Genomic DNA, 19459 nt, shown 5'->3' with positions numbered 1-19459 from the left:
ACATGCAAGACTGCAAGAGGCTCACCTTGCTTCCAACATTTGCTGGCATCGATGCAGAAATACCTAATGGTAACAGAAAAGGCCTGGCCTATAAAAATATCATTGACAAAGGTCATGCTCTTTAACACCTGAAGTTTGAGCATGTATAGATGGCTACTGAGCATTCATTACCATCATTCTGTGTGCTGACTGAGATTTAGCAAAGGAATGAACCTGTGTGAGGTCAGAGAAGAGTCTGCAGATGTGACAGGCCCGGGCCACGAAAGAGGAGAAGGGTCCACACACAGCCAGAGTCAGACCCGGACACCTCCCCAGCTCAGCGCAGTGCCGTACCACTGCGACGAGGCGGCGGCCAGCGGCCCTCAGACCCGCCGGGCAGCTAGGTCTGCTTTCCAGCTGTGTGGCTCACACACTTGTCTTTAATTAACTTACAAGGGTTCTTTCTGTAGTGTAGTTTCAGCTCTTCTCAAATCACCCTCTTGTCTATATTTTAAGTTAAATAGTCCCTTTAAATTGGATACAAATATTATCAAGAAACAATATCTGACCCAGGTGGTCCCGGTGGAAAATGTTTAGTTAAGATGATCCTGGTACATAAGCCAGACTGGCCAGGTATGTGATATACCTGACCCAGTACTTCCCAGCCATGACTGCAACATAGATACTGTGCCCTGAGCTGTGAACTGAGAATTGTTGGGGGAGGGACACAGGCCATTTTCTAAATATCCCACATGTGATTCTGGTCCGTAAGCAGGGTTGAGAAGTGCTTAGTACACCCTGGTGCCTACTTGCAATCTAGTTGCATTTTGTGCATCATGGGTTTCAACAGCAGTTGATTATTCATAGATTAGCTTCTCGTGTTCTAGATGGTGGGCACCAAGGAAAGTGGAAAGTTAAAAGCATTAAAGCAGCTGACAAACCATGAGTGTTGCTGATATCACCGCACCGACCTCGTTCCTGATGCCGTCATCCTGGGCCTGCCCCTGAGCTTCGATGCTATGTCAGCCAGTGACGGGATCCAGGGTCTGCCAAGTGCCTCCGGAGGAAGGCAAGGCCCCTCCTCTATGTGGAAATACTTCTGTCAGCAAATGTCCTCCTGCTGCCAGCTTCAGCTGAGGCTGTCCCTGACACCTTGTGACAGTGGCTTCTCGTTTTGGAGACATATTCGCCTGTTGCCTACTGTCTGGCCTCCCAGACTCCACCTGCTGCTTGTGCCTAATTTGCTGTCCCATGCTTGAGAGTCTGTGCTGTCACCTCAGGCTCCAGCCACGCCCACCCCGCTCTACACCAGCGCTGACCAGGCTCAGTACCAGCGAAGGACTGCGGGATCTGAGCGGGTGAAGCGGAAGAAGAAAGCGCTCTAGCAAAGGGGGAAAGCTTGACTGATGTCCCAACGGGTGGAGACGGGGAGTTGACCGGTTTCCTGAACAGAATGGAAGAAAATCACCCAAAATGAAACAAGAGAGAATTAGATTTATTTTCACTATTACTAATACCTTCTGTTGTCGACACACACTGATTTTTTAAAATATTCTATTTACTCATTTTAGAGAGAAGAGAGAGAGGAGCGGGGGAGGAGCAGGAAGCATCAGGGTTTCGAACTGGTGACCTCAGCATTCTAGGTCAATGCTTATTCCACTGCGCCACCGCAGATCAGGCAACACACACTGATTTTTAAGTGAAAAACATAAAAATATATTGGCAAGAACTACTGCTGTAAATGCCACAAAAATCTACATTATATCAGAATGAATAATGCTGTGGGGAAGAGCTGTCACCAAACTGAGATCACGTTCAGTAACACATTTTTCAAACTAATACACTCTCCAATCTGAGGTCTTATTTAAATAAATGAATATACTCAATTACAATAGCCTTGTCTTTTTACAGCGTATTTTTTTGAAAGCTTAATTTTAAGCAAGCTTGGGCATATGTGGCTAATATGTTAATCTTTAATTTGCTGCAGTTATAAATAATGCATTAATACACAATAAAGTGGATTATTCTGATTAAAAGACAGGGTCATATTTTCCATCAATTAAAAAAAAATAGATCCTAACAATAATTTAAAATCACACTTATATCGCTTTTTTCCCCATAAGAAACCTATTTTACTTTCCTGCTCATGTTGTCACAACCATTACAGAAATTATATTTGAAAATGCTGAGTGCTCAGTGGGAAGCATTAGAATGGGATTTTAATGACAGCGAAGAATCTGCTATTATTGTCCTGTGGTGTGTTTGACTGCACAGTTACTCTGGTGGAAACAGGTGTTCTGAATTATTCTTTGTACAACAGTATGGTTTAAGATCCTGAAATTAAAAATAAAAATAGAGGAGATGTGTATTTCAACACAGCTGAAAACTTCTACTACACTTGCTGAGACTGGTAATATATGCTGAGTTTATTTAAATCACCCAAACTGCTGTAATTAAACTTCTCTCTAAATCAGACTTCTAGAGGAATCAGAAATCTCCTACAATTAACTTATCTGTAGAAGTAATCAGACAATAACTGCTGGTATATTTTAGGAACCACTAAAACTACTGTAGCCATTGAAGGTAATGACTGTGATAAATCTTTAACAGCAGTTATCGTATAACCTCTTCTCACAGCTGCATGGGTGGGAGGGAGACGGTCTGCTCAAAGATTTTCTGAGTTGGTTTAAGTGTGCTACTGTTACACTGCTCTTCTGCGATATGGGGAAATTATGAAGGTGTAGTGTGTAGACTGAGCTGAACCGTCAGCTGGCACTACGCCTGAGTGGGCTACTGATGCTAATAATGAGGAATGCATAGTGTTCTAGGGACTGTCTACAATGAACAAGGCACCTCCAGTGGGTGGCCGAAAGAAGACCTACATATATTGACCATGAGTAATTAAGTTCAAGGCAGTGATGACTTGAATTCATGTGCATCAACGGACATGATCCTCAGAGACCAGATAATTGAAGCTTAATGATAGGTGTCTTCACACAGCCAGATACTACAGTAAGATATTTATTGTAGTCTCAACACAGGTAAATAATCTCAATAAGATAAATAAGTGAGAGAAGGGCCATGCTTCACACTTCCCAAGCTCCCAAGCCATCTGAATCAAAGTGGTCCAATGTTTTTCTACATATTATTTCATAATAGAAAAACATATGAAAGCAAGCAGATATTGTTGGACCTGTTTAAAGTATAACAGACCAGAGAATACTATTCTCTCCTGTGCTCATTCACACACTCATTGATCCTAATAACCACTTATCTGTAAGGCTTTCTACATGAAGCTCATAAAGAACCAACTGGAAAAGTATTTTTGCAATATCAAAGCCACAGGATTAACATCAGTAATATAAATGAAACCACTGAAAATCAAAAAGAAAAAGGCAAAAAATAAGCTATGAAGAGACAGTTCAGTCAGGGAATCCAAGACAGCTCACAAATGAGAGATGGCCAGCTCTCTGATATTCAGAGATGGTTAGTATTTGTATTTCATTAACTCAATAAAAGATCACTGAATATTAAAACGACTATTTAAAGGCATTGAGAAGTGACCAAAGACAACGGGCAGACTTATACACTGAAGAGTTTCTTCTTGGGAGACTGTTTTGTTCCTACACTCACTCAGTAAGAATGGTAAGTTTGTGGTCTTTTTTTTTTGGGGGGGGGGACAGAGAGAGAAGGACAGGAAAGGAGAGATGAGAAGCATCAATTATTCGTTATAGCACCTTAGTTGTTCATTGATTGCTTTCTCATATGTGTCTTGACTGGGGGGGCTACAGCAGAGCGAGTGACCCCTCGCTCAAGCCAGTGGCCCTGGGCTTAAGCTGATGAGCCTTGCTCAAACCAGATGAGCCCGTGCTCAAGCTGCTGACCTCGGGGTTTCGAACCTGGGTCCTCCACGTCCCAATCCGATGCTCTATCCACTGCGCCACCGCCTGGTCAGGCGAGTTTGTGGTCTTGTGTAACAGTGCTCCCCAAGCACACAAGTCAGGCGGTGAAAACGGTGTCCTTCTCACTGAAGGGGGTAGCTGACAGCACTCAGAGCAACAAAGCAAATGGAAATGTAAAGGGGGGATTTTGGAAGCAGAAAAGCCCCAGAAAGGCTGAGATTCTTTAAAAATTTTAGAGTAAACTCTGCCCAAATCGCTGGCTGAGAGAAAACTTCCTATCCTCATGGAGCCGGGCGAAAGCAGGCAGAAGCTTGAGGAAGATGGCTCGGTTATACAGCTGACCCTTAAACATCACAGGTCTGAACTGCACAGCTCCAATACACGAAGTTTTAAAATAAATTCCTGTTCTGTTTTTGGTTGTAGAGGGCCAAACGTATGCATCGTTCTAGGCCATTTAGTAGAGGCAACTTGAGCATCTGCGGACTTTGGTCCCCATGAGGGTCCTGGAATCAATCCTCTGAAGACAGCAAAGAACAGCTAAGGAAGTCAAAAGTTATATGTACATTTTCAACTGTGCAGGGGGTTGAAGCCGCTAACCCCCACATTATTCAAGAGTCAACTGTATGTGACAGCAAAACAAACTATCCCCAACTTAGTAGCTTACAACAACCATAAACATTGTCATCTTACACAAGTTCCTTGCTAAACAGAACTGTCCAAAGGGCTGCCTGTGTATCTCAGAGCCTGGCAGCTGGTTTCCCCCCGAGCGTGTAATCCAAAGGCAAGGAAGACAGAAGCCGCAACATCTTTTATCACCTCACCTTGAAGTCACATTCTGTCATTTCTGTAATGCTCTACTGGGGACACAGATGAGCCCTGCCCCATGGAGAGAGGACTACACAGAGGCGTGAATGCTAGAAGGCAAGAATCCCTGGGGCCTTCCTGGAGGCTGAGGACTACAGAAATCTACCTTTAAAAGACAGAGCTGCTTCTGGTAAAATCTGCAAGTTTTCTGTGTTCTCAATATATACATAGTAGCAGGAAATACTAGCTTGAGGAATAAGACAGCAGAACTTGGAGCTACCTAAGCAACTAAAAAGTTAGATGGGAAATCCCAGAAGCAAGTTCCAAAATCTGAGCATGAGTTCTGCCCAAATCTGTAGCAGACCACTGAACCATGCTCGCACCTGAGGGCTAGAATTCAAAAACAGCCCCTGGAAGCCACAACTCCTGAGCAGAGGTGGTACAGCTTCACTCTGCAGTGGAAACAAAGTTTTCAGTGTGAAGCTAGCAAACTGTCTGTTAGAAACCAGCAAGCCTCAGAAACAAAAAATTCCAGAATTGCTACAACAAATTATCAATACAATTCAGCTTTTAATCAAAATTACTAGACATGTAAATAACAGAAACTTCTTGACCATACTCAGTAAAAATAGTAGTCAGTATCAAGTGCTTCCGAGTATGCCTAGATATTGGGTTTGTTAGAAAAACACTTCATATCAGTGATTAGAAATGAGTACAAAGAATTAAAGAAAAACATGGTGTTAAGGCATGAACAGATTTTGAATCTCAACAGTGAAAAAAAAAAACTATAAAATAATTGGAAATCTCTATCGCTGATAAGAACTGTAACTGGAACGAAAATTTTACTAGATGGGCTCAGGGCACATGTAAAATGGCAAGAGAAAATAATCACTAAAGTTGAAGATAGAGCAACAGAAATTATGCAATGCAAAGAAAAATGAAAAAAAAAGTTTCAGAAACCTGTGAAACATTTTTTTTTTGTATTTTTCTGAAGCTGGAAACGGGGAGGCAGTCAGACAGACTACCCGGCATGCCCACCAGGGGGCAATGCTCTGCCCATCTGGGGAGTCACTCTGTTGCAACCAGAGCCATCCTAGCACCTGAGGTAGAGGCCACAGAGCCATCCTCAGCGCCCGGGCCAACTTTGCTCCAATAGAGCCTTGGCTGCGGGGGGGGAAGAGAGAGACAGAGAGGAAGGAGAGGGGGAGGGGTGGAGAAGCAGATGGGCGCTTCTCCTGTGTGCCCTGGCTGGGAATCGAACCCGGGACTCCTGCATGCCAGGCCAATGCTCTACCACTGAGCCAACTGGCCAGGGCCTGTGGAACATTCTTATGCAGTCCACCAAGTAACTGGAGTGCCAGTAGTAATGAGAAAGAAAAAATTATTTGAAGAAATAATGAATAAAAAATATTTAATTCCCAAGACTTTTTGGTAAGGATTCAATGAGAACCTATATGAAACATAGTATACTGTAGACACTTAAAGTTCATTCATACTTTGACATTTCTGTTTATAAACTATCCATGCCCCCAATTTGCATCTCATATTATTACCATCAAATGAAGAGGCAAGTAAAGGAAAAGTGATTTATAACATTTTTTTCATATTATATATAACTATTTAGTCAGCCCCTACTATGTTATTGTTAAGTACCACTGGAGGGGTGTGATGATTAATTTTATATGTTGACTTGGCTAGGTCACAACACCCAGATATTTGGTCAAACACATCTGGATGCTGTTGCGAAGGTATTTCTAGATGAGATTAACATTTGTATCCATAGACTCTGAATAAAGCAGATTATCCTCCATAGTGTAGGTGGGCCACATCCAATCAGTTCAAGTCCTAAAGAAAATGAGCCCCAAACTGCCTTTGGCTTCAGGCTGCAACATCACCTCTTCACTGGGTCTCCAGCCTGCCTGCCTACCCTGAGATTTTGAACTTGCCAGCCTATATAATCACACGAGCCAATTCTTTAAAATAAATCTCTGTGTTTCTGTCCCTTTCCATATCTCTCTTTCTACTTCCCTTTCTCTTTCTAGACACACAACACGACATTGATTGTTTCTCTGAAGAACCTTGATTTATACCAGGAGTGTGGGTAGGAGTCATGGTTCCCACCCTTAAGAAGTGTGCTGTTTAAAAATTAAGAGAAACCTCAAAATATGTGCTAAAAATCTATAAGTACAGGGTGTCTTGGGACACAGAGGAGAAGCACATCATCTGGTCAAGCGATAGGGGTGCAGTCAGGGCAGGCTTCTTAGCAGAGGCAAGCTCTAAGCTTAGTTCTAAGGAACAGGGGTTTGCCAGGTAACTGTAAAGAGGGGGGCAGCGAAGGGCATTCTGAAGGGGGGACAGCCACAGCAGGAGCCAGATCACAGGTGAATTACGTGCTTCACTAAGAAGTCTAGTTCTGCAGTTTTGCTCAAATATGTTATATATGGCTGTAAGAATCCCAGGAAAAACTTCATAGAAAAAAATGTTTTCATTAGGCTTGATTATTGCCCTTGCTGGTTCTTCCTCTATTTTCCTCATGATCAGAGAAAACCCAGAAGTATTCATTAGACATACTAGTTGCACCACGCTGATTTACTGGCTGTAATATAGCCATCTCAGACTTCTCTGAATTACAAATGTGTTTTCTGTAAAGAAAAATTTACAGTGTTAAGTGTGACTTGATTTTTAGTGCCATCTGGTGTTTTGTTAGGGCACGAATTATTCCTTTTTAAAGATACAAATACAAATACTAACCAGGAAATCTTTAAATGCTTTTCTTTCTTTTTTTTTTTTTTTTTTTTTTTAAGATCTGGTTTTTTGTTGTTGTTGTTGTTTTCCCTGGTTGGCAAACTGCGGCTCGCGAGCCATATGCGGCTCTTTGGCCCCTTGAGTGTGGCTCTTCCACAAAATATCACGTGCGGGCGCTACCTTGATAAGGAATGTACCTACCTATATAGTTTAAGTTTAAAAAATTTGGCTCTCAAAAGAAATTTCAATCATTGTACTGTTGATATTTGGCTCTATTGACTAATGAGTCTGCTGACCAGAGTTTTAGGTTAAAGGAGGAGAGATAGTGAGATGGACTCCCGTATGTGCCCCAACCAGGATCCATCCAGCAACCCCCATCTGGGGCTTATCCTCGAGTACTGAGCTATCTTTAGTGCCTGAGGCTGACACGCTGGGATCAACCGAGCCATTCTTAGCGCCTGGGCCATGCTGGAATAGACTGAGCCACTGACTGCACGAGGGGAAGAGGGAGAAAAGAAGGAGAGGGAGGGGGGGAAGAAGCAGATGGTAGCTTCTCTTGTGTGCCCTAACCAGTAACTGAACCCAGGATGTCCATATGTGCGGCTGATGTTCTATCTACTGAGCCATTGGCCAGAGCCTATTTTGTTGTTGTTGTTGTTTGTTTGTTTTAACTTTTTAATTTATTGATTTAAGAGAGAGAAAGAAAGGGATAGAGAGAGACAGGAACATTGAGCTGTTCCTGTATGTGCCCTGATTGAGGACCTAACCAGTAACCTCTGTGCTTCAGGATGGTGCTCCAGTCAACCAAGCCATCAGGCCAGGGTTGTAAATGCCTTCTTAAAGACAGTCACAAAATACACTGTTTAAGCATATCCCTAATTATAATGAATAATATAATGGAATATTAAATACTAATCTAGATCAAAGGAAAATTTCAGCAAAAGTCCCTGATCCAAATGCAATTTTAATACACACACACGCACACGCACACGCACACACACACACATGCCAAAACACAGGCATGCATATTCTGTTTCTCCTCATTGCATTAAGGCTCAAAAATCCTCCAATAACAACATCTGATATATATGAAGTTAGTAACATATGGCATACTTTTCTATTCAGTGAATTTGCTAAACACACCTCTTAAGTAGCATAGAGCCATTTTATTTTTTTTATTTTTTCATTTTTTTTCTGAAGCTGGAAACAGGGAGAGACAGTCAGACAGACTCCCGCATGCACCTGACTGGAATCCACCGGCACGCCCACCATGGGGTGACGCTCTGCCCACCAGGGGGCGATGCTCTGCCCATCCTGGGCATCGCCATGTCGCGACCAGAGCCACCCCAGCGCCTGAGGCAGAGGCCACAGAGCCATCCCCAGCGCCCGGGCCATCTTTGCTCCAATGGAGCCTTGGCTGCAGGAGGGGAAGAGAGAGACAGAGAGGAAAGCGCGGCGGAGGGGTAGAGAAGCAAATGGGCGCTTCTCCTGTGTGCCCTGGCCGGAATCGAACCCAGGTCCTCCGCACGCTAGGCCAACGCTCTACCGCTGAGCCAACCGGCCAGGGCCGCATAGAGCCATTTTAGACTCCTCTCTCTCTCATATCCACACCCTATCCATTAGTAGATCCTACTGACTTTACATGTGAGCACAGGCAGGTCTAACCACCATGGCCACCTCTTCCTCACACCCAGACCTCCCTGCCATCATTGCTCCCTGGACCACTACAATCATCTTCTAAATGGTCTCCATACTTCCAACCCTGCAGCCCTGGAGCCAGACCAGCTTTCTAAGACATAAGGCAGCTTACATTACACTCGGCTCAGAATCCCCTAGTGGCTTCCAGTTTCACTCAAGGTAATATATATATATATATATATATATATATCTCACAAAAATTTTATCGCAAGCGATAAAATATCCCCTAATTTTTGTGAGCAGTATATAGAAAGCCTTTCTTCAAAGGCCTTCAAGAGTCAAACCTTGCAACCCTTGTGACCTTGCACGTCCCTCACTCCTTGTACCCTCCTTACTCATCCTCACACATGCTACACACAACTAACCTTAGGGTCTATGAACGTGCTATTCCATCAGGAATTCTTCTCCCAAGTGGCCACACAGCCCATGCCCTCACAACGTCAAATGGCACTGTCTATGAGGCTTATCTATAGAGCAACATCTCCCTGTCCTCTTCTCCTGTTTTCCATTCTTCTCCAGTTACCACTGCCTAGTATTTTCTAATTTTCATATTCTGCCTATTAGGTTCTAATCATATATCTAAACACCACGGTGTACCCACACAAATATAACTGTCATGAGAACTGGGGCTTTGTTTTTATTGACTGTTTTGGCCCCAGTGCCTAAAATGGAGCCTGGCACATAGTAGGTGCTCAATTTTACTGAGTAAATGAATGAATAAAAATAATTATTAGATTTCGACATCTAATGAACCATTTTTGTATAGCATTACTCTGTTAGTCACACTCATGTTTTATGGTTATGAAATGTGGACATGTGGGAAAAGATGACATCCAGTGGGGAGAAGTGGATATAGCAATTTTATCTAAAACAAATAGATACAAATAATCTGATTCAATGTAAGGGGCTGGCTCTCTAAATGAGGGCCTGTTTTGGACTTATGACTCTATAAAAGTAAATGTCATCTAATTCTCGAAAAGAAAATGTTCATGTAATCACTCATTCTAAGTAAAAACAAAATCTTCCACTCTCCTATTTCCTCATCAATATACTTGAGGGAAGATAATACAAGTAGAAAATTAGGCAACTTAGTAATTCATGCTGAGACAAATGTATAATTATCACTAAAAATCTCCATTTGGGTAGTGGGAGATAGAGGAAGGTAGAGGGGCGATAAATGGTTAATACACGCTACAGTACACAGATGATGTAATATGGAATTTTACACCTGAACCTATATACTTTATTAACCAGTCACCCCAATAAATTCAGTAAAAAAGTCTCTATTTTCATATATTATAATCTGACTATTAAAACACAATTTTTTAAAACTGAGGTATAATTGACAAAACACATACAATTTTTCACTACATATTCCAAAAATAAAAGTATTTCCCCTCCCCTCTTCCCAAAGCTGACAATTGGCTCAAATAGAATTTTCTTTTTTTTTTTCTTTTTAAGCAAGAGGAGGAGAGATAGGGAGACGGTCTCTCATATGCGACCCAACCAGGATCCACCCAGGGGTACTGTTTGGGGCCAATGCTCGTACCAACTGAGCTATCCTCAGCACCTGAGGCTGATGCTCAAACCAGTTGAGGAACTGGCTGGAGGAGGGGAAGAGAGAGAAAAGGGTGAGCGGAAGGGGGAGAGAAGCAGATGGTGGCTTCTCACGTGTGCCCTGACCAGGGATCAAACCTAGGATGTCCACACCCCAGGTCTATGCTCTATCCACTGTATAAACCAGCCAGGGCTTCAACTAGTATTTTCAGCTGGCTTCAACTAGGATTTTCAGTGAATCCATAGTAGTGTTTATTCTTGCATTTCACACTCAATAAAATATTTTACTTACAAACATCTTTTGGTTAGTGCTGACAGGAACTGCCAGTTTCACATGATGGAAAGTGATAAACCAATCAAGAGAGGCTCTGCACTGATTGTCTCCATGAAGAAATGGCCAAGGGAGCCCAACTGCACTCCACTGGAAATGCCCTTTAGAATGTGCCCCCTGCCCCCGAGGATAAAGCTGCACAGAGCATGCTGGGCAGTGCAGAGGGAGGCGTGGCCCCTAGGACAGAATGAAGCCTCTTTGAAGAGTGAGCAGCAACATGGCTCACAAGGACGCTGTGAGCAGCAGTCTAGGATAGGGTCTGCATGTGTTCATCAAGTGCAGTAAATGATGCCCACCATCCTCCCAGAGGCAAATCACTTAGTGTGTGAATGAGAAAGGCCCTAATTCGCAAAGACACTTGCATGGGCTGGGCATGGCATCCTAGTGCACGAAGTGAAATATCCAGGCTCCCGGCCATAGTCCCTGACTCCTTCTCTAACTGTACTGCACACAGTTTTGGCTTATTCGGGGTGCCCCAGCTCAGAGCCTTCGCACAGTCTCTTCCCCTGCTCAGAGCTGCTAGCTGAGCATTCACAGCTGCCTTGATCGCATCACCACCTCTTCAGACACCTCCCCTTACCTCACCCCTGCCTCCTCCCAGCACTCTCCTGCTCGTTTCCTTCAGAGCACTATAACCAGTTCGGTTTGTGTGTGGCCGGACTCCCTAGTGAAATGTGAGCTCCGTGAAAGCAGGAACTTTGTCTGTCTTGCTCTCTCACCTGGGTCTGCTTGACCAGTACAGTGCCTGGCATGCAGTAGGCATGCAGTATTTAAGTGGATAAATATATCAGTATTCTTTTTCTGTGAATGATGAGAAGTTTTGATAGTTTTTAATAAATATATTCTGATGATCTATCAAGCTTTTTAGCATAGAAGGGTACCATTCTTCTAAAATATGGTGGTAGAGTCTATCTTGTTAACAAAGCCATAAAATATGCTACACTTAAGATTGCAAATAGCCTCTTCCTCTCCATATTTGATATTTCCTTCTTCCTTAGACCAGAACCCTGAATTTTAACTTTTAACAAAATTCTTTCAGTTAAACGTAGTTCTTCTACAAAGCCTACTCCTTATTCCTCCTTCCTTCCTATTGTCTGAATGTGGCTATAAGGGCCGGTGCTTGAATGACCCTTTCGAAACATGAGGTTATGAACTGGGAATGACAGAATGGCAAGAGAGGAGCTGGGTCCCCAACGAGCCACTAACTGGTCATTGGTTATTTATATGGGTAAGAAATAAACTCCTGTCCTGTATAAAATTTAAACTTTAAGAAAGTAGTCCCTAGGCCCTGGCCAGTCAGCTCAGTAGTAAACAATCAGCCCGGCATGAGGATGTCCCAGGTTCGATTCCTGGTCAGGGCACACAGGAGAAGCAAGCATCTGCTTCTCCACCCCCCGCCCCTTTTCATTCTCTCTTCCCCTCTGGCAGTCATGACTTGAATGGTTCGAGCAAGTTGGTCCCAGGCACTGAGGATGGCACCATGGCCTCACCTCAGTTGCTAAAATAGCTTGGTTGCTGAGCAAGGAAGCAGTAGCCCCAGATGGGCAGAGCTTCGCCTGGTAGAGAGCTTACCAAGTGGAGCCCAGTTGGGGCACATGTGGGAGTCTGTTCTGTCTCTCTGCCTTCCTGCCTCTCACTTAATAAAAATAAAATAAAAATAAAAGTGTATGTAACTGCAATGAACTATAATGGGAATGTGAGTATTGACTGTAGGGAAGGCCTGAATCTGACCTGTAACTCAACTCCGGAAGACACGATGGGGAGAAGGGTAAAAACAGGGACTCTTAAAGAAAAACAAGATATTTTTGGAAGTGTTTATTCCCTAAACAAGGTAGGACAGGAAACAAGAAGAAAGGATGAGAGGATTTGTTTTATGTCCTTTCTGTTATACTCTGGGATGGTGTCTTAGTCACAGAGTGAGACTTGGGAAAATGTTGTCCCAAAGAGTAGCCTTGGTCTACAGGGGTGGTTTTTGCCTGGAAGCCACGTAAGGAAATGTTTATTGGCCCAAGGCAAACTGAGTGACATGAGTCATATTAATGTTTTTTGTAAAGCTACATTTCTTTTCTTTTTTTAATTTAGTAAGAAGAGGGGAGGCAGATACAGACTCCCACATGCGCCCCGACTGAGATCCACCAGGCAAGCCGACTAGGGGGCGATGCTCTGCCCACCTGGGGCCCTTTCTCCATTGCAACCTGAGCCATTTTTTAATGCTTGGGTTGGAGGCCACGGAGCCATCGTCAGCATCTGGGGCCAACTCGCTCTAATAGAGTCATGACTGCAAGAAGAAAAGAGAGGAAAAGAGAGAGAGAAAAACAAGAGGGGGAGGGGTGAAGAAGCAGATGGGTGCTTCTCCTGTGTGCCCTGACAGGAAATCAAACCCAGGACATCCACATGCCAGGCCAACACTCAACCACTGAGCCTACTGGCCAGGGCCATAGAGCTACAATTATTCAATTTAAAAAACTATCTTTTATTCTCAAATGATATCTTTTTGGGTTAAAATGCCTTTGCCTTTATAAATAATTATGACAGTACACATGATCTTTAAAGTCTTGTTTTAACATAATTTAAAAATTGGCATAGCTATCTATGTTAGATCCCCAACGCAACCAATTTAACTACTAATAAAATAGCTGCCCCAAGTCCAAATCTTTAGATTAAGAAGAGTTGCCAAATGAGGTTAGGATGAGAGCAGAAGATTGCATTTATTATTTACAGATATTAGTTTTATTTTATCCTCCTGCAATAAAGTATACCATAGGAGGCATACAAATCATTATCTTCAATTCTGTACAAAGACACTGAAGGTTAAAGTGTTTTTAAGTACAGGTTTTCTTCTTGTTAGTTCTGTGCTCCAAAGAGCACAAGTATAATGATTTCATGTGATCCCTGAGCTCGGATGCATTAAATCACAGAAGAGGCGACATCATCACTCTGTGTTCTTCAGGGATGATGACATCATCACTCTGTGTTCCTCAGGGATGATGCACAGTCTTCTCCCCCAGTGTCACTGAAGGTTTTGGTTTCCCACAGATTTCCCAGAGTTTTGGGTCCCCCACAGACTTCATACTAAGAGTGCTAGCTGGGTCTGGTTTTCACTCTTACAGTTTGTGTGTATTATAGAGCCTTTATTGCCTGTTCATATTAATTCTCAGTAATTAAAAAATGCTAGAAATTCATTTCACGAATATTTACGGAGTGTCTACAATATGCCAGGCACAGGGAACGCGGCAGTGAGCAGAACAGAAACAGCTGTGTTTTCATGGAAACTTGATTCCAGTGGGCAGTTCAAAAACTAAACACTAGAGAATGAAACTACCAAATACAATCACATGGTGGTAACTGCCAGGTGGGCACCTGGGGCAAAATAGTCAGCCTGGGTGGGAGCAGGGGCCAGTGCAAAGGCCCCGAGTCCCGTGTGTGCTGGCAGGGAAGCCAGCGTCGCTGGCATGGAGTCAACAAAGGAGAGTCACAGGACATGAGGCTGGGGAGGAAACCACAGGAAAGGAAGACAGGCAGACAGTGTGAGGCCTTGTAAACCACTGCAAAGAACTTTGTTCGTACTCTGAGGAAGAGAAGAGGATGCCGGAGACATCTGAGCCGCACTGTGCAGCTTCAGTTTCAAAAGCACCACTGTGACTACCGTACTCGGAAAGTTAGAGACCAAGGTGGATGCACAAAGACCAGTTAGGAGGCGACTGAAATAATCTGGACAAGAAAGCGGTGGTGGTGGCTGAACCTGGGTGATGCTGGGTGAAGGTGGCAGGAAGTAGTTGGATTCCAGGTATGTTCCGGAGAGAGCTGACAGGGTTTCCTGGTGGAAAGTCAAGATTCACGGGAGGATTGGGTTGGAGGAAGTCAGGAGTTCAGTTTTACACATAAGTTTGCAGTGATGATTAGACATCCAATTGAGGTCATCAGGTAGCATCACGTAGACAGGTGGACAGACCAGTCTAGAGTTCAGGAAAGAGACCCAAGCTGCAGGCAAATGTGACAATCTCTGTCATACTGAGATATTTAAAGCCATGAGATTAAATGAGAGCAAGAGAGTGTGTGAACAGAAACTCTCCGGTCTGAGTCCCGGGGCACTCCAGTGTGTGGTGGTCGGAGAGATGAGGAGAATTCAACCAAAGAGGCTGAGAAAAGGCCAGAGAACGTGGTAGCCAGCAGGGCAAGTGAAGGAGGAGTTCTGCAGCAGCAGAAGTGATGAGTTCTAGCAAAAGCTGCTGAGACCCTCCTCCCTGCCAGGCTTTTTTCTCCTGGTGCTCTGCTCTATCTACCAGAATGCGTCAGCAATACACCGGGAGACTGGGAGGTGAGGCAGTGTGGACGGCTTGTGGATGGTGATTAGCTAAATCCCAGTCATCTGTCTACGAAAGTCAACAATTGCCAACAGTTGAGGAGAAAAAGCAGCAACGAGCCATTTAGACATGCACCCTTAAGTACTAGAAGGAAGAGAAAGCTGAGAACATGATTCATGCACAGAGAGTATGGGTACAAGATGTCTGCTTTTAAGTCATAACTTCTAAAATTATATCTCTATGTAACTTCGATAAAAAATTAAAAACAACCTGTCAGAAAAAAAGAATGAGTGAGCTAAATGCCTTGCTCCTAGCCTAAGGGCTACAAAATTATAGCCAGAAGCCAACAACTCCTGATGCTCATTAAATATTATTTGCATACTGAACACACTTGATCTTACACATTATGTGTCCTGTGTCTTTTCAATGTAGACACTGCTTTCATCACTACAAATGAAAGGGATTCCTGAAATTGTAAAAATATTTAATTAACTTGAGGATTTGATCATTCCATTGATACTAAAACACAACCACTATGGTATGATTATCCATATAATTTTTTAACTTTAAAAATAGCTCCTCACTCTACGTTTTGGAGTCTTCATGGGAATTGAATTAAAACTGTACTGAGTTATCGACTGTATTAAAATGCCTTTGTAACAAACTGGAAGGCAGAGATGATCCTTTCAATGAAATACAACTTTGCTTTCCAACAATTTGAAGGTGCTTGAAAAAGTTAAAGCAGTCTAGTAATCCCTGGACCTCTATACCTTTCACAGATGCAAATGTAAGTGACAAATAATGTTTAAAGTCTTCTAAGTGCTTTGTCTGTGCTAGACAGTGCTTTAAGCAATTTATATGTATTTTTTCTTAATTACTATGGTGAAAATAGATTTCTGAAGTTGGTAATTTTATTATTCCTATATTACAGAAGAGGAAACTGAGGAACAGAGGTCACATCATTCTCAAGGACACAGATAGAGTGAACAGCAAAACTAGGATTAGAAGCCAGACAATCTCACTCCAGAGCCTTAGCGCTAAATGTTTATGTAACATATTAATAAATGTTTGTTGATGAGATCATTGAAAGATAAACCCAGTGGCAATTCATTTTAGCTAGTGATAAAAAATAAAATCATCGTGCTGCTTATGGACGGTATGACTTTTTCAGATGTGTATTTGAAAGGCTGTTTGATAATCTCACCTTTTTCTTTTTGTTCTGAATCATCAGTTTTCCTATTTGTTTCTGAAAAGTAAAGACAAAACAAAATAAGCACGGTGAAAGTCACCATTCAATATCTTAAAATATAGGACCATATTTAAATGTATTTAAACTGATATAATTAAAATATATCTCTCTGGGCAAACAATTCAATTTTCCTAAGTCCTGAATTCTGTACAATTTGTTATAAAATACTAAGAATAGACTCATTTGAATTACTTATAGGAGACATGAGGCAGTAACTAGGTATCAGGTGCCAGGCTATACATGTTTTCCGTTAATAAGAGAGCTGGTGTGAGTTAGCACCACCACGTCCCAGCCCATCTATGAGTACAAAGGCAATATAAGGTAGGAAGAAGCCCTCATCAGGCTTATTCAATATTTTGTCTTCTAAAAACATACTACTACTGTATCATAGGCACCACGTGCTTTAAAGGAATGCAGTATGTCTTCCTACTGAGAACCCTGGTCTCATTCCTCTAAGGACTTCACATATAGGAGGTGAGCCATTGCAGGGCCTGCATGGGGCCCAGGTGTGCTGTAGCTCACCTGCTGAGGAGCTGAGATGGGCCTGAGAGCCCACTGGTGTCAGTCTTTCACTAGTTAATCAAAGTTAGTATCTGTCCCAGAAATGAGGTGACCAAGCACAGTGAAACCCACCAAGAACATTCATCTCACAGGGAAGACAAGAGCATGTGACAACTCTGTTTATAATAAAACTTCCACATTTATAACCTCACATCTGGTTATTAATACAGATTAGGGTAGTGAATTTTCAAGACAGACAGTTGATTATAGTCCCAGTAGGTATCTATCTAGTTCCGGGGTATTTCTAGGAACATGCGTGTATGCATATGTGAGCGGGGACGGGCAATCTGAGACACATAAAAGTCACGGGCACCGTCCTTTCCCCACAGCAGATGCGAGACAGTGTGGGTGCGGTCCAGCGAGGGAACCGGGAAACAATCACGGCTCTCTCAAGGTTTCTGGTCCCCAGGTCCCCACATTCAGTCATATAAAACAGTTCACTTGTTGGAGAGAATTAAATACAATGCAGGTTTCTAATGCAAGAAAGAGATTTTCATAGGACAAGCATTTTTCTCCTTCAAGACCTTATGGGAGAGGAAGGGAACCAACTTCAAAAGCTCGTGTTAGGCTTAGTTAGCACTAAGCACATCTCATTCCTCTCATGTCCAGGTCTCTCCCTCTCTGTGCGTGGGAGGAAGCAGAGGCTGAGAAAGCAGAGTGCCCTGTCGTCAAGGTCAGTGGTGTACATCACTTCAAAGTGGATAATCTTCCACTTGCCCTTCTCTAGCTTTCTTGAAAGAAAAACAGACATAGTACTAGACAAGTGCAGGTCTTGCCTTTCGCAGTGTGGGTTTTATAAATGTGACAGCCATACAGTTTTCATCAGTGCTGCAAGGAGGTATCCAGGACATTAGAAAAAAAGAAAAAGGATTCTCGATCTTATTAACTATAATGTCCTTGTCATAGGCATCAGGGATACAGGATTGAAGTATCAAAAATTTCAAGGAACTCTTTCGAGTGGGATGCACAACGCCAACACCTCCCGTCAGCCTGCACCCGGTGCCCACGTGCTCACTGGACACGAAAATGGGCTCTGGCTGGCAGCACTGCAGCTTCTCTGCCGCTCAGGTCCCGATGTGCACGCAGAAGTAACCGTCTGCCAGGAACTCAACCCCTGCACAAGGCACTTAGCAGAGTAAGTGCATCCAGTGAAAGTGAGTCTAACCACCCTGAGCTTCACGTTTTATTTTAACTGTTTCCTCTGTGCACGTTGGAGGAGAAAACACGTTCTAGAAGCCCAGAAGCTCACCTTTGCTCACAGTATGGTGGTCATGGAGGAATAGGAAGGTGTAGGGGAAATACCAAAATTCCTAGGATTGAACAAAAACCTACAAAGGATGGATACAGGGGATATTTCATTGTAAAGCTGCTTCCTGGGAATGTAGCATAATAGTAAATGTTAACAAAAGAAATAAACATTACCTATTAGAAATAGATAAGAGGGGGGCAGAAGGTACTCCTTTGTGATTGTAGTCATAAAACATTCCCTGGCCCTGGCCAGTCGGCCTGGCGTGTGGAAGTCCCGGGTTCGATTCCCGGCCAGGGCACAGAGGAGAAGCGCCCATCTGCTTCTCCACCCCTCCCCCTCTCCTTCCTCTCTGTCTCTCTCTTCCCCTCCCGCAGCCAAGGCTCCATTGGAGCAAAGATGGCCCGGGCGCTGGGGATGGCTCCATGGCCTCTGCCTCAGGCACTAGGCTGGCTCTGGTTGTAACAAAGTGGCGCCCCCGAATGGGCAGAGCATCGCCTCCTGGTGGGCGTGCCGGGTGGATCCCGGTCGGGCGCATGCGGGAGTCTGTCTGACTGCCTCCCCGTTTCCAGCTTCAGAAAAATACAAAAAAAAAACAACCCAAAAAACAAACAAACAAAAAAACAACAACATTCCCTAATAGTATAAAATCTAGGACATATAAAATTAACCAATATTATTATGTAGCAAATAAAAATAATATACTTCAGAATAATGACAATATAGAGAAGAATTCTTCTGCATTTTATTGCACACAAATAACATTAAACAGAAGGCATTTACATTATTTTAAGAAATCCATGGATGTTGCCCCGCTTGGCATACATTTGTAAAGACAAGGCTCATTAATTCAGATATTTGGAATTAAAAAATATTTGAAGTTAACTATAGCATAAGGAATCTTCAATTCCCAGAGTTCTAGAGATGATAGAAAAATTCAGTAGAATTTTTTTTATTTATCTTCTGTCACTCCTAAGTGTCCCTAAAAAAATATGGCTTTATAAAAGGTAGTGTTCTATAATTCACAATATGAATTAAGAGCTTTATTGGGATTTGAGTAGCAGCTTTGTATTACCCATATCA

General features: G+C 43.0%; 1 protein-coding gene across 3 annotated transcripts in view; it reads right to left on the bottom strand.

Moving 5' to 3' along the window:
- The window catches only part of ASPH (aspartate beta-hydroxylase), a 239825-nt gene that overhangs the window by 114127 nt on the left and 106239 nt on the right, over window positions 1–19459 (bottom strand). For all 3 annotated transcript variants that reach the window (XM_066378983.1, XM_066378984.1, XM_066378985.1), the window contains one exon: window positions 16525–16566. In XM_066378983.1, coding sequence (XP_066235080.1) covers window positions 16525–16566 — 42 coding nt within the window. The remainder of the gene's footprint in view (window positions 1–16524; window positions 16567–19459) is intronic.

Source organism: Saccopteryx leptura, chromosome 3 (genome assembly GCF_036850995.1).
Source record: "Saccopteryx leptura isolate mSacLep1 chromosome 3, mSacLep1_pri_phased_curated, whole genome shotgun sequence".
Classification (NCBI taxonomy): Eukaryota; Metazoa; Chordata; class Mammalia; order Chiroptera; family Emballonuridae; genus Saccopteryx; species Saccopteryx leptura.
This window is presented reverse-complemented; position numbering and strand designations above follow the sequence as displayed.